The sequence below is a fragment of the Typopeltis vanoorti genome, chromosome 15, assembly GCF_054136105.1.
Source record: "Typopeltis vanoorti isolate ZY-2024b chromosome 15, IOZ_Tvanoo_1.0, whole genome shotgun sequence".
Classification (NCBI taxonomy): Eukaryota; Metazoa; Arthropoda; class Arachnida; order Uropygi; family Thelyphonidae; genus Typopeltis; species Typopeltis vanoorti.
This window is the reverse complement of record NC_143563.1, coordinates 109034839-109048851: the sequence shown is the minus strand read 5'-3', so window position 1 is coordinate 109048851 and position 14013 is coordinate 109034839. Positions and strand designations below refer to the sequence as shown.

Sequence of the window (14013 nt, the reverse complement as noted above, 5' to 3'; positions counted from 1 at the left end):
CAAAATGAAAATAACTTCTTACATGTGCTGAGTGAAAATTCTTTGAGTTATCTTTTATAATGGTGCATGCTTTACTTTTTTAGAAATGTTTGCTATCTCATTAACTGCAGTCACCCTGTATATTATTCAAAATTTGACCAACTAATGAAGATATATATTTTTCAGCTGCTTTCTTTACTCAGACGATTTGCTTGGATGATGTAACAGTTAAATTTGAGATCTGGGACACTGCAGGACAAGAAAGGTATCACAGCTTAGCACCAATGTATTATCGAGGAGCTCAGGCAGCAATTGTAGTTTATGATATTACTCATCATGTAAGTTTATAACCACTGATGGTGATTAAATATTGCTAATGATTATTACTGCTAATAAACTGAATTTTATTAATCAACTAGATGAAACACCAACTTACGAAAACATCACCCACTTTGCTTAATTGAGGCATGAAGTCGCTGCTGCCATGTTTTGTTTCTAGAGTAGTCTCCAGTTTCTGTCCTCTCCCTTTCTTCTTACATGCAGTGCATATTGTGATTTTGATGGGTATGCTTTCCACACTGTAATTATTGAACTAGGGAGCCAACACTCGGTGTTTCACAGACTAGCCACCAGTTAGTACACTAGAATGTGAACCAATCGGTGATACTTCAGGAGGCTTTCCAGTCAGCAGATAATCTTGATATTGCTTAGTCTACCAGGTTTTCTAGAGGGAGTCCAAGTTAAGTAACTTGCAGGAGACATTGTCAAGGCCACACTTGGATTAGGGTCTGGTCATACCTTATGTGGTGTTGTCACCATGAGTCCTTTACCATTGTTGTGTGTCCCTCCTGTATAAATTTTCCTCACATTCTAACATGAAAGACAGCATAAAAAAATTATAATGTTTCTGCAGTTAAAAAAAACTCCCACAAGAAAAAAAAAGATCGAAAATGGACAAAAATTGAAAAACAAATGTACCCAAAAAATCCAACAAAACGCTTCCCCATATACTTTACCAATATCGGTGGCTTAATACCAACATGAGCAATGTGCTCCACCATTTGCAGACATCCAAACTGATCTGTTATTTATCCCTGAACCTCAGCTGGCATCCTCTATGACTACAGCTCACCTAAACTTCCTGCAGTGCATCATGCATGATGTCTTCTGTAAGAAATGCAGAACAGGTACTTTTGTCAGGTCTGATATCCCAATGCCTAAGGTTATCAGACCTGGAATCTCCTTTCTGTGATATGCTTTTGCTCAAGATTTTCTTGTCTTCATTTGCTTCTTTACTGCTCTTCTAATTCTGATGATTATACTGACCTCTTTGATGATTATCCATCTCTGAAAGTTTATCACATACAATCTGTTTACTTAAACAGAGAAACAGTTGTCCTTAGAGAATTTCAACATGCACAATTTCAGCTGGCTCCCCCCCTTCTCTAACTTCACAGACCAAACTGGAAGAGAAGCTGAATTGTTTCCTGTCAGTAATGATCTAATACAGATTGTTAACCAATCTCTCTACCAAAATTCCAGATACTTCTCATTATTCTCCTAATACTGTGATCTTTTCTTAACCAGTTCTCCCACTCAATACATTAGTGGTATTAGCTCTTCTCTTGGCAGCTCTGACCACAACCTTGTCCATGGTTCTTTTTTCTACAGATTGTCCTTTTCCCAGACAATCTCAGCATCATGTCCTATGGTGCTAAAATAGTGTCAATTGGGATTTCTCTTTTCCATGGTCTGATTATTGCTTTTGCAATCCTAATTGAAGCACTTGTTCTGATCTCATAATTGAAATATTCATGCTGGAATGAGTGTCTTTATTCTCTATTCCACTTAAAATCCCTGACATTATCTAAGCCTTGATTTTCTAACAAATGTACTAGAGGAATCAAAGCTAAAAATGCATCATTCATTTAACCTCTTAAGTTAGACTCCATCCTGACATTCAGCAAAACATACACCTGTTATATTTATTATTATTCGTGACACCTCCAAGGAGTCCGAAGACTCATCACTGGAGGACACCTATTGCACAACTTTCTGTCTCCACCACTATACTGAACCTCTACTACCAATCATCTACATCAGCGCCATCTACTGCCCACCACCACAGCTAGTATTTTTTGTCTGTAAATTGCATGTGTTCTGAAGGGCCGATTTGTCTATGCAGGATAAAAAACCCTGCTACCTCCGTATGAGATCGGCTAACTCACCTTCAATTGAAAAAGTCTATACAAAGATCCCTCCCGTCATGACGAGACTCGAACTTAGGCCTTTTCCAATTGAAGGGCGCAACGTACCGTCGTTCTTCCAGTTGCGCTACGGAGGTGCTAATTTTCCCAGAAAAAAAACCTGTAACAATTGTAAAATAGTCATTGGCAAATTTAAAGTTGCAGGTTAGCTGTCCAGTCCCTTGCTAAGCCTGTCGAGCAAAACCTCTGCCCTTCTACATTGCATCTCTCTGTCTCTCTCACATCCTAATGTAAAAATAACATCTAAGATAATGCAGATCTCTTGGCATCGATTTTCTCCTCCATCTCTTGTTTAGAGAACTAAAGAAAAATCTCCTCTTACTATTCCACAAACTACCCTCAGTATACCTCCTCTAATTTTTCAACAGAAGGACATAAGAAAGCTATCTGTTGCCATGACAGTTATAAGTCCTCTTGCCCATGTGGTATCCCTCTAGTTATGCTAAGATTTGTGCTTCAGATTTAATACACCCATCCTGTATCATCTTTACTATTGTCCCATTCATCTGGCATTTGTCCAACAGCATGGATAGATGTCAGATGAACTTTTATCCAGCTTTTTCCTGAAAAAGGAGATAAAAAGTCAGATAAAAGGTGTCTACAGTATTTTTATTTAATGTAAACTTAAGTTTTCTGTTTTAAATTGCCAGTAGTTCCCATTAGTGCATTTATATTGAGAACTGCACAATTAATTAATTACTTGTTTTTATATCATCATCATCATCAAATTCCTGCCATGTACCCTCAAGGGGTGTACAGGATATGACAGTACTACATGAAAAAATTACATCATTACTAACTTCCTATCTACAATTTTCCTCCAAATCAGTCTGTTACTTGTCAAGACTCCAACATTATCAGATCTTATATTTCTATCGTCTAAGGCACTTTGTACCGTATCAATCCACCTATATCTTTCGTTTTCCTGCCAACCTGGCAGAGAACACTTGTTTTGCTAATCTTTCCTCTCCCGTTCTATTTAAGTGACCATACCACCTGAGATTAGCTCTGCTAACGCATTCCTGGATGCTGGCAATGTCAAGTTCTTTCCTAATATCCTCATTTTTAATATGATATTGCCATTGATAACATTTATTTGCACATTTACTTTTATGTGTCACAAGTGAATTCACTTAATTGTGTGGGTTAAAATTTAATATTTGTGTATGTATAAAATACATAACACTTATGCATTTTATGAGTTTCTACCCCTTTCAAGCAAACTGGTAGAAACTCGCATTTACCTACCATGTAATGGCAGCTGTTTGTCTTGCTTCATAAATGAAGCAGAACCAGAAATCTTTTGCATGCCAGAGTATGCACAAGTGAAACAGATTCGGCAAGTAGCAAACATCTGAAGATATATATATATATAGTGATAAGGAAGAATTTTTGGAACAAGTGCATAAAAGTTCATGAGTAGTGGCCTTTTATATAGAAAGAAGTTTAAAAGATTTTAACCCTTATGTTACAAAGGTAACTGGAATAACAGCTGTGAAATAAATTAAAGGCAATTTGGAATTTGATAAATGAATTCTCACATAGAAGGAGAAATGTTTATCAGATATTAAAAGCTCCATTAGAATAATAATGATTTAATGGCTATTTCAGAGAATAGATGTAGCAAGTTGATTTTTAATTGTTTGATTATTTTTTCATGTAATTCCTTTGTACAAGAAGATGAAAAAGGTTGTGAATCCTGAAGAAGAAAGAAGAAACATTTTAATTATTAAATGAGGAAATAGTGTTTGAAATTGAGGATGTTATTATCCAATATGTAAGAGATATGAAAGTCTGAACTTTTGTATCTTTTACTATGAATAGGAACTCTACAGTTCTTTTCAGATAACTGTAGATTTTCAGATAAGAAGAAAGTGGTTTTCAGGAAATAGTTTTCAAGAAACTATTTCCTGAAAATTATCATAGCAAAATACATATATCCAGGATCTTACTTGTGTGATTAGATTTCAGTATAGAAATCTGATACCACTTTCAGCCAATTTTTTACAATTGGTGCAATCGATGACAAGAATTTAATATTTTAAAAAAATTAGTAAATATTTTTTATAAGCCATCAAACTATTATCCCTTTGCTCTTATCTCGGCACTGTCAAAAAATATGGTCAACAACCAGCTTCTTCACTACTTAGAGACCCATTGCTTAATTAATGATCACCAGTATGGATCTGCCTTTCTCATTCTATAGTAGACCTCCTCGCTAACCTTATCCACTTTTGGATGCAGGCCATGGAAAGATTTGGAGAAAAACTCATGTGGTCACTCTTGATACTGCCAAGGCATTCAACCAAGTTTGACTACTACACTCTTTCTCCTGTACATCAGTGATCTTGTCTTTGCTAAAATCTCATTCTCTTCATAGCTTTGTTTATGACAGTACACACAATTCTTCATCAGTCACAAAACCTTATAGTGCTTGATTCAAGCTTCAATATCTTAAACCAGCATTTCTTAACCTTTCTAAGCCCAAGGACCAGTAAAATGCCTAAAACAATGCTACGGATCACTAAGTTATGTAATTTTTTTAAAAACCTATGTGGGAATTACCAACATTTGAGAAAAACTGTGCCATTTATAACATAATAAATCTAAAAGCGTGTTTTGAATACATATGGAAACATAATTAATTAACATAGAAGTAAACAATTAAAAGTGTATCATCATTGAAACAAAGTTTTAATTTTTTATTAAACAAATAAATAATATGATATAATTATGTTACTACTTACTTTTAATGAGATGGTTGAGCTTCTCGGCCTTTGCAGAGTTGCTGGATATCTGGCTCAATATTGGTCAACTTCAGTCGAAGAACGGCACACACTAAAGCGATTTCTGTATTTTGTTTTTATTTGAAGGAGTAATGAAAATTCTTTCTCGCAAAACAAACCAAGATCACGGAATTGCATTTTAAGCCCACTGTCACTTGGAAGCTCAATTAACTGTTCTTTTTTCGATAACGAAAGGTTGTTCTCATGACTATAAGCCTGAAGTAGATCTCGAACCCACAGAAATTTCTTATAAAAATTATTCGGAAAATATGTTTCTAAATACTGTTTCAGAGTTTTGAGGTGGTCACAAATCCTTTCCAGAAACTCAGAATCAACAAAAATATAATTTTCCACTAAAAAGGATTCCAGTGGTGGAAAAGGTGCAAATTGTCTGTCTTTTACATAACTAATCCATAACACCAGTTTTTTCTCAAATGCCTTTATTTTGTTGTAGGTATACTATTAAAGAATTTCCGTGAAGGGAGAGATTTAATTCATTTGATTTTAAAAAATGTCTGAAAGATAAGACAATGTTGCTAACCATGCTTTGTCAACAAGGAGTGATGCAAAATCAGAATTACGTTCATTTACAAACAATAAAACTTGTACTTTAAATGAAATAGCCTTGTTAGTACTTTGCTCCCTGGAAGGCCAGTGAATTTCAGAATGAAGCAAAAGTTGTATATATATTCACTCTCCATTTCATCGCAGAGTACACAAAATAACCTGCTATTTAATGGTTGAGCCTTAATAAAATTAACTAGCTTTACACCGTTGTATAGTACAGTTTTAAATTCTTGTGGCATTCCTTTGGAGGCTAACGCTTCCCTCTGTATGAAATCCCGAGCTACTTCCTTGACCTTAGAAACAACCCACTATGCCTGCCTGTAAGGACATGAGCTCCATTAGAACAGAAGCCCATGCATTTTTCCAACTGGATCCCTTTGTGTATTATGTAATTATTGAGAGTGTGAAATATTTCTTCTCCAGTTCTTCAGGATGACGAAGTTCTACAAAACAGAATATCGTCATGAACATTGTTATCATGCACATATCTTATGTAGCATATTAACTGTGCATGATTTAGTAGTCTCGTCTATTTGTAATGCATAATAAGGGATCTTCTTAACTCTTTCGATTAAGTGAGATTCTACGTCACCTGCCATATCATTAATTCTGCTACGGGCATTTGAAAGAGGAATCAAATCATCATCTTTTAGTAACTTGTTGCCAAACATAGTTTTTACCACATCTTTTATAGTTGGAAGTCATCAATTTTCCCCGATATAATGAGGTTTCCCTATTTTCACTATGTGCAAACTTAATAGATAGGATTTTGATAAGTGTTTAGTAATAAAAAAAATTAGTACTTCAGGTTTTATTAGTGTTTTAAAGATTGAGTTTTTAAAAAAAAAAAGTCAGTCTTTAATTTTTAATCATTTCCTTGTTTCATTATTAATTATTGTTAATAATAACACTCATTCAATGAATTAACAGAATTATCTTAAATATTACTTCCTCTCTTTTTCTTGCAGGAATCATTTAATAGAGCAAAGGCATGGATTAAAGAATTGCAACGTCAGGCAAGTCCGGAAATTGTAATTGCTTTAGCTGGCAATAAAGCAGACAAGGAGAACAATCGAACTGTAGAATATGAAGTAAGTTTTAGCTGTGATAATTATTGTTATTATGTGGCACCTCCATGGATTCCCACAATTCATTGTAAAAGGCTGCTCCACATTATACTAATTTGTTTTGTATGCCATTATATTTACTTTATGAATATTTTTTGTTTGTTAATTGTGTGTTCTCTGCCAGTGAGTCTGTTTTGCTAGATTAAAATTCTGAGTTTTTAGGAGATAAGAAACCCTCCTACCTCTGTATGAGACTGGCTAACTTTATCCTCAGTTGGAAAAAGCCTTTATAAAAAATTTTTCTGTCATGATGAGAATTGAATCCATATGTTTTCCAGCTAAAGGCATGTAATGTGTTGTACATCAGTTTTACAACAGATTTTGATTTACAAAAAAATTAAAATTGGAGATGTTAATCTCCAATTTTAATTTTTTTGTAAATCAAAATGTTATAATTCTAAATAAATCTGGCACAAGTCTGCAAGATTTCCTGACTAAATTGAATAACTGTTGTAATAGATATGGTATGAAAAATTATTGAGTGTGTTGAGACTTAAGTGCTGTGAAGAATTCATGTTAGAGGTTTAATGGAATATTAACAGCACTGAGAAAGGATTAAAACTAATTTTAGTACTTCCAGTATTTCGTCTCCGTCACAGAGACATCTTCGGGGATTACAAAAACTTTTTGTAACAACACACACACAAATACAATACAAAGTGAAACTAAAGTCCTATCTAGGTGGTGCACCCTCTATGGGCATTTGCAGGTGGCCTGGGATGTAAAGAGGGATCTCTGATAATTAAAGTTTCCCAAATTTTGGGAAGTTTAATGCAACCGTATTTGTTTAAATTAGGTTGATTCCTGAGTGTAGATGCAGATTCAAAGAATGGTCTTTCTTTTTTGAATTTACTATGGTGGAGCATGGTAGTTTTTTTCCAGGAGATCCTGTGGGATGTTGTATCCAAAACATGGTCTGCAAGGCCAGATTGACCATAATCGTATTTGCAGATGTAAGAACTGTGTTCTTCTAACCGGATGGATGCTGACCTGCCTGTTTGTCCGAAGTAGGCAAGTTTACAGGAACAAGGTACTCTATATACACCAGGCACAGAAAGAGGAGGGAGCTGGTCTTTAGTGGAGCTGATAAGGGTAGCAAGTTTACGGTGGGGCTTAAAAGTTGCATGGAGATTGTACTTTTTTAATGATCTGGCTATTTTTTCTGAGTACCACGGATGTAAGGAATGGTGATGGCATGTCTAAAGTCCTTCTGAAGAGATGGTCGGGGAATGGGGAAGGACTTGATTATTTTTTTAATTCTGTAGTCATTATAGCCATTGGAAAGGAATGTGTTGTGTATGTGTTTGAGTTCAGTTGAAAGGGCAGTTTTACTGGAACAAAGATTGTGGGCCCTATTGGTCAGAGTTTTAATAATGCCATATTGCTGGGAGGGGTGGTGGTGGGAGAGTTCGTGAATGTATCTGCCTGTATGAGTAGGTTTTCTATGTACAGAGAAAGAAAGGTTACCATTAGGAAGGCGTGTTACTAATGTGTCTAGGAAGGGTAAACTATTGTTATTTTCCTTTTTCCATCGTAAACTGGATTCTTGGATGTAGACTATTGAGGTGACTGAGGAAGGAATCTAATGTGTCTGGGCCATGAGGCCAAATAGAGAACACATCATCTACATATCTTAGCCAGATAGAAGGTTTTAGAGGGGAAGAGTCAATGGCTCGTTTTTCAAAATTTTCCATGTAATAATTGGTGAGAGGGGGGAACCCATGGCAGTTCTCTCTATCTGTTTGTAGATTTTGTTCTTCCAAGAGAAATAACCAGAGTTGATGGCAAAGGAAAAGAGCTCCAAGATATCAGAAGGAGAAACGTTTTTTAAGAGTTAAAGTGTCAATTAGGGGAATATTTGTAAACAAAGAGATGATGTCAAAGCTGACCAATATATCGTATTATTTAAAGTAAGATTTTCAAAGAATTAGCTAGCTGCTTTGATAATTTGTAGCAAGGTGCATTGGTGGCATCTACTATAGGTCTTAGGGGAGAATTAGGTTTGTGGATTTTGGGTAAACCGTATATCCGGGGGGGGGGGTGAGAACAGAATGGTTTGAGTTTTTTTGTAATGTCAGGAGGCCAGGAAGAAACTTTTTTAAGTAGATTTTTTAACTTGAGATTTTGTGGGATTGTATTCCAGTGGTATGTAGGTAGCGCGATCCCGGAGAATAATATCCGTTTTCCGATTATATTCTGAGGCGTTGAGAACAACAGTGGCATTACCCTTATCAGCTCTGGTGATGACAATACTTTTTTCTTTCCGTAATTTTTTGAGGGCAGAGAGTTGACTGGAAGATAAATTAACTTTAGGAGGTGAAGAATGGGAGAGAATGTTAGCTATGTCAAGTCTGATGTTATTGGCTGTTTCTGGAGCTGAGTGACAGATTCCGTGTTCAATGTGGTACATAATATCCAATACCGGAACTTCAATAGGTGCAATGGCAAAATTGTGTCTGAGGCTTAAGGCACTAACGGCATCTTCGCTAAGTCTTTTAGAAGATAGGTTGACTACTGTATGGAGCGGTTGAACTTCAGGTAGCGGTTTTGATTTGCAAAGGTTATTGAACTTTTTGATGTGCTTATTTTTTATTTTCTGGAATTCTTTTTGAGAGAAAACTTCTGAGATGCTAAGGAGAATAGACCAAAGTTCAGGATTGAGTATAGCGGAGAGCTTTGTCTGTAATGAGACAATGGCAGCTTTTGTCGTATCGAAGCTGGCGCAGAGTTTCAGTGATCTGCTCTCGTAATAGTGCCAGACTAGCACGTTTGTATATCCATAGGGCTTTATTAGATTTAAACTTGGTTTTAAGCCTAACACAGTTAGGAATAACTCTTGAGTCCCGACATCTTTTTTTTAAAAGGCCAGCCGATTTAATAGCCTCGATAAGTGTAGTTTCGACTTACCGTATTGTTTTGCTTTGCGTGATATTTCATCACCATGAATGATCAGAATACCTGTGTTGAGGCTTAAGTGCTGTGAAGAATTCATGTTAGAGGTTTAATGGAATATTAACAGCACTGAGAAAGGATTAAAACTAATTTTAATACTTCCAATATTTCATCTCCGTCACAGAGAGATCTTCGGGGATTACAAAAACTTTTTGTAACAACACACACACAAATACAATACAAAGTGAAACTAAAATCCTATCTAGGTGGTGCGCCCTCTGTGGGCATTTGCAGGTGACCTGGTATGTAAAAAGGGATCTCCGATAATTAAAGTTTCCCAAATTTTGGGAAGTTTAATGCAACCATATTTTTTTAAATTAGGTATGAATGGATAAATTAGGTAAATATGGTGTGAAGGTCAGCAATAACAAAACGAAGACAATTAAAATAGGCAGAAACATCGAAAATATCTACTGTATTGTGAATGGAGAACAAGTAAAACATTTCAGCTACTTAGGCACGATTTTTAGTGAAGATGGTAAATTAAATATGGAAATAGACAACTGAATAAATTTATATGGAATAAGAGAGAAATTAGTCAAAACACTAAATTAGCTGTATACCATATAAATTTATGGTAAGTATGATGTAAGTTTTTCATGTAGTACTTATCATATCCTGTACACCCCTTGAGGTACATGGCAGGAATTTGATGATGAATCATTTTTTTTAATATTAGTTCCATCCACAAAATGTTAGAACACATGATAATGTAATACAATAGGTTGGCCAAAAATTAAAAGTTCATTGATTATTTGAAAGCAAATTGCAACTTTTTTATGATATATAGGGAAGCTAGTGAGGAAGAAAAGGTTGGGAAGTTGATGTAGAATGTCTGAAGTTTGAAGAATATTGCTCTTGATTAGTTGCTACCCAGTTTGGAAGTTGTGAGAAGAAGGAAGATGAATTTATCTTTGTTTCAACATTCACTGGTCATCATCTGGAGTACACAATTTGGCAAACCATGAACATTACTGGTCTGATATCAAAGCTAGACTCCTGTTATCTATTTGAATGGAAATCACTAAAAGATGATTAAAACAAAAACAGTGTTAGTGATTGCTCAATGTAAGAAATTAGAACTGAAGTTATAGCCTAAAGTCTTGAGTTGAAAATTGCAGGTGAAATTGAAACATAAGTGGGTTGAATGCTTGCTATCCATATTCTCATGATAATTTAGACCATCATTATTATTTGGATTAGAATGGTTAAATCAAAATCTCACAGACTTCCTTAAATTTGTGTTCATACCAAGTTTAAGTACAATGTAAGGAACCAGTCATTTCGATGTAGTGTGTTAAGAACTTGATCGGAGAGGGCCAGTTTACGAAAATCATTAAATTGAATGTATTGTTTTTGTTCTTTTTTTCAGATTGGAATCATACATCCTGTTTCATCAGTATAAGGTAAGTTATAGGTGCACTGTATTTGGGATGAGCCAGGGGAGAGACTGGGAGATCTTTGGAGAAGTTTAAGCTCTTGAATTTCATAGAGGGTTTAAAGGTGGCATTAAGATTGTAATTGTATAGCATTTGTTTACTTTTTTTCTGATATTCCTTTAATGTATTCAGTAGCTATGGTTTCACTGTAATCTGTATTATTTCCATTTTTAGGTATACTTTTGTGAAGAATTTTATTGATGATATTTTTTGCTATAGCTATTGTTAATAATTTGTAATTCATGTTTAACAGCTTGCTCATTAGAACAAATTGTTATTGTCCTGTTGTTTTGTTATTTTTTTGAAAACCAGAAATCATTCCATTTCTGGAATGATTTCTGGTTTTCAGTTTCATTGGTAAATTGTATACATCTGTGTTGTTTGTTCAGGGGGCTAAGGAAGTTTGGTAGCCCTGCCATCAGATAAAAAAAGCTATTGTCAACATATCTAAGTCAAAGTCTGTGGGGGTTTTAAGGTAGAGGCATCTAGAGCACATTGCTCAAAATACACCAATTCTTCATTTTTTCTGGAACCATGGTAGATTGGTTCCAGAAAAAAACCCATGTAAAACCATGAGTGCATACAAAAAAAAAATAGAATGGTTCCAGATGGATGTGAAAACCTGATACGAACAATAAGTTATTTTCAAACAAAACACATGAAAATCATTGAATAAAATTCTATTTAATTTTAATGGAATATTTTTTTATTTTAGGTACTTATTTAAAGTATATACATATGTATCTTTCTTAAAGAAAATACTCTGTCACTAATAAAGCAGAAATTCGAAAAGGCCCAAATACACCCGTGCATATGGTTATTAGTTAAATTTTATTCGCTGCCACTTTATGACGGTAGCGGCATTCTTTTGTGTGAGATTGGAATTAAATCACTTCCATCACTTGAAACACTTTGGCCATCCTGTTCATACTGCATTGCCAAATTCTTTTCTTCAGTAAAAGGAACTAAATTGGCACTTCTTCTTCTTCAACCTTCTGTTTCTGTCCACTGCTGGACGAAGGTCTCCCCCATGATTTTCCAGATCACTCGGTTTTCTGCTTCTCCCATCCATCTCACTCCTGCAATTTCTTCCAGTTCGTCTCTCCACCTTCTTCTCGGTCTTCATCTTTGTCTTGCTCCATCCATTGGTCTCCACTCTGTTGTTTTTCTAGTCCATCTCCCGTTACTGCATCTGGCAATATGGCCAGCCCATCTCCACTTAGCCTGTTTAATGTATTTTACAATATCCATGACACCTGTTTGAGATCTTATCCAGATATTTGTCTTCCTATCTCTTAATGTTATTTTTAGCATACTTCTTTCCATGCGATGTTGTGTTGTTCTCAGCTTTTTGTTTAGGGTTTCTGTTCAAGTCCATGTTTCTCCTCCATTTGTTAGGACAGGAAGTATACCTGGTCGAAAGCTTTCCTTTTTAGACTCAGGAATGTCACTTCTGAATACGTCTCTCATTTTCCCATAAGCCATCCATCCAAGGTGAATTCTTCGTTCAATCTCTTTTCTTTGGCACTCCTCAAAGGATAACAATTGGCCCAAATATACATATGAAGTAACTTGTTCTATTTCATGGTTTTCAACTTTGATAGTTCTATGGTTTATGTATTTATTCATCATTATTTTTGTTTTTTCTCTATTTATTTTTCATCCAATTTCTCTGGAGGCTTCGTTTAGCTGATTTAGCCTTTCTTCTAGATCTTCAAGATTATCTGCTATCAGGACAATATCATCTGCAAATTTCAGATGATGCAACCTTTCTCCGTTTATGTTTATTCCTTTTGTTTCCCAATCAAGGCTTCTAAAGACTTCCTCTAGTGCAGCTGTAAATAATTTGGGAGATATGGTGTCACCTTGCCGAATGCCTTTTTGTATTGGGAACTTTTCACTGTTTTTATATAATTTAATTACAGAAGTTGCATTATTGTAAATATGTTTTAGTGTTTCAATATATGGTTTTTCAGTTCCCTGGGTTTCAAGTGCTTTTAGTGTTGCAGATGTTTTAACTGAATCAAATGCTTTTTCATAGTCTAGGCCAGACATAAGGGTTTATTGTATTCAATTGATTTTTCAATGAGCTGTCTTAATGTGTGAATATGGTCCAAAGTATTGTAATTCTTCCTAAATCCAGCTTGTTCACAGGATTGTATTCCCTCTAGTTTAAATTTTATTCTATTATTTATAATTTTTGTGAAAACTTTATATATGGTGGGGAGTAGGTTTATAGGTCTGTAGTTTTTAATTTATTCCTTGTTTCCCTTTTTAAAAATTAATACTATAAGTGAATTGTTCCAATTTTTTGGAATTTTTCTTTGTTTTATGCATTTATTGAAGAGTTTACTCAACTGTTTGATGACAGGGCTTCCTCCCAGTTTTAAGAAGTCTACCATAATTCCATCTTCTCCTGGGGCCTTTCCATTCTTCATTTCCCGCAGTGCCATTTCCACTTCACCTTGTAAGATCTCAGGGTCATCATGTTCTTCCTCACTTGAGTAATCCATAGATGATTCTTGGATGTCCCGGTCTTTGTCTTCATAGAGTTCAGTATAAAATTCCTGAATTCTTTTGATTATTGTATCTCAATTTTCTATCAGTTCACCATTTTTCCTCTTACAGCAGGTTATTTCCTTTGTTCCAACTGATAATGTTAGTCTTAGGACTGTCATATTACTATTGTTTTCTATTGTTTCTTTAATTTTCCTAGTATTATACGATCTAAGTTCATGTTTCATCCTTTTATGTATAGTTTTACAAATTTCCGTATATTCTATTTTATTGGTGTCATTCAAATTTCTTTTCATATCTCTTCTTTTCTTCATCAGATCTAAGGTTTCCTGTCTTAGATTTTTCCTCTCCTTTGTGCCTTTTTACACCACCTATTTCT

The 14013-nt window shown here is 35.0% G+C and overlaps 1 protein-coding gene across 2 annotated transcripts in view; it reads left to right on the top strand.

The window, feature by feature from the left end:
• Rab5 (RAS oncogene family member Rab5) overlaps positions 1–14013 on the top strand; it is a 93602-nt gene that overhangs the window by 39934 nt on the left and 39655 nt on the right. For both annotated transcript variants that reach the window (XM_090405540.1, XM_090405541.1), the window contains exons 3-4: positions 166–317; positions 6568–6690. In XM_090405540.1, coding sequence (XP_090261666.1) covers positions 166–317; positions 6568–6690 — 275 coding nt within the window. The remainder of the gene's footprint in view (positions 1–165; positions 318–6567; positions 6691–14013) is intronic.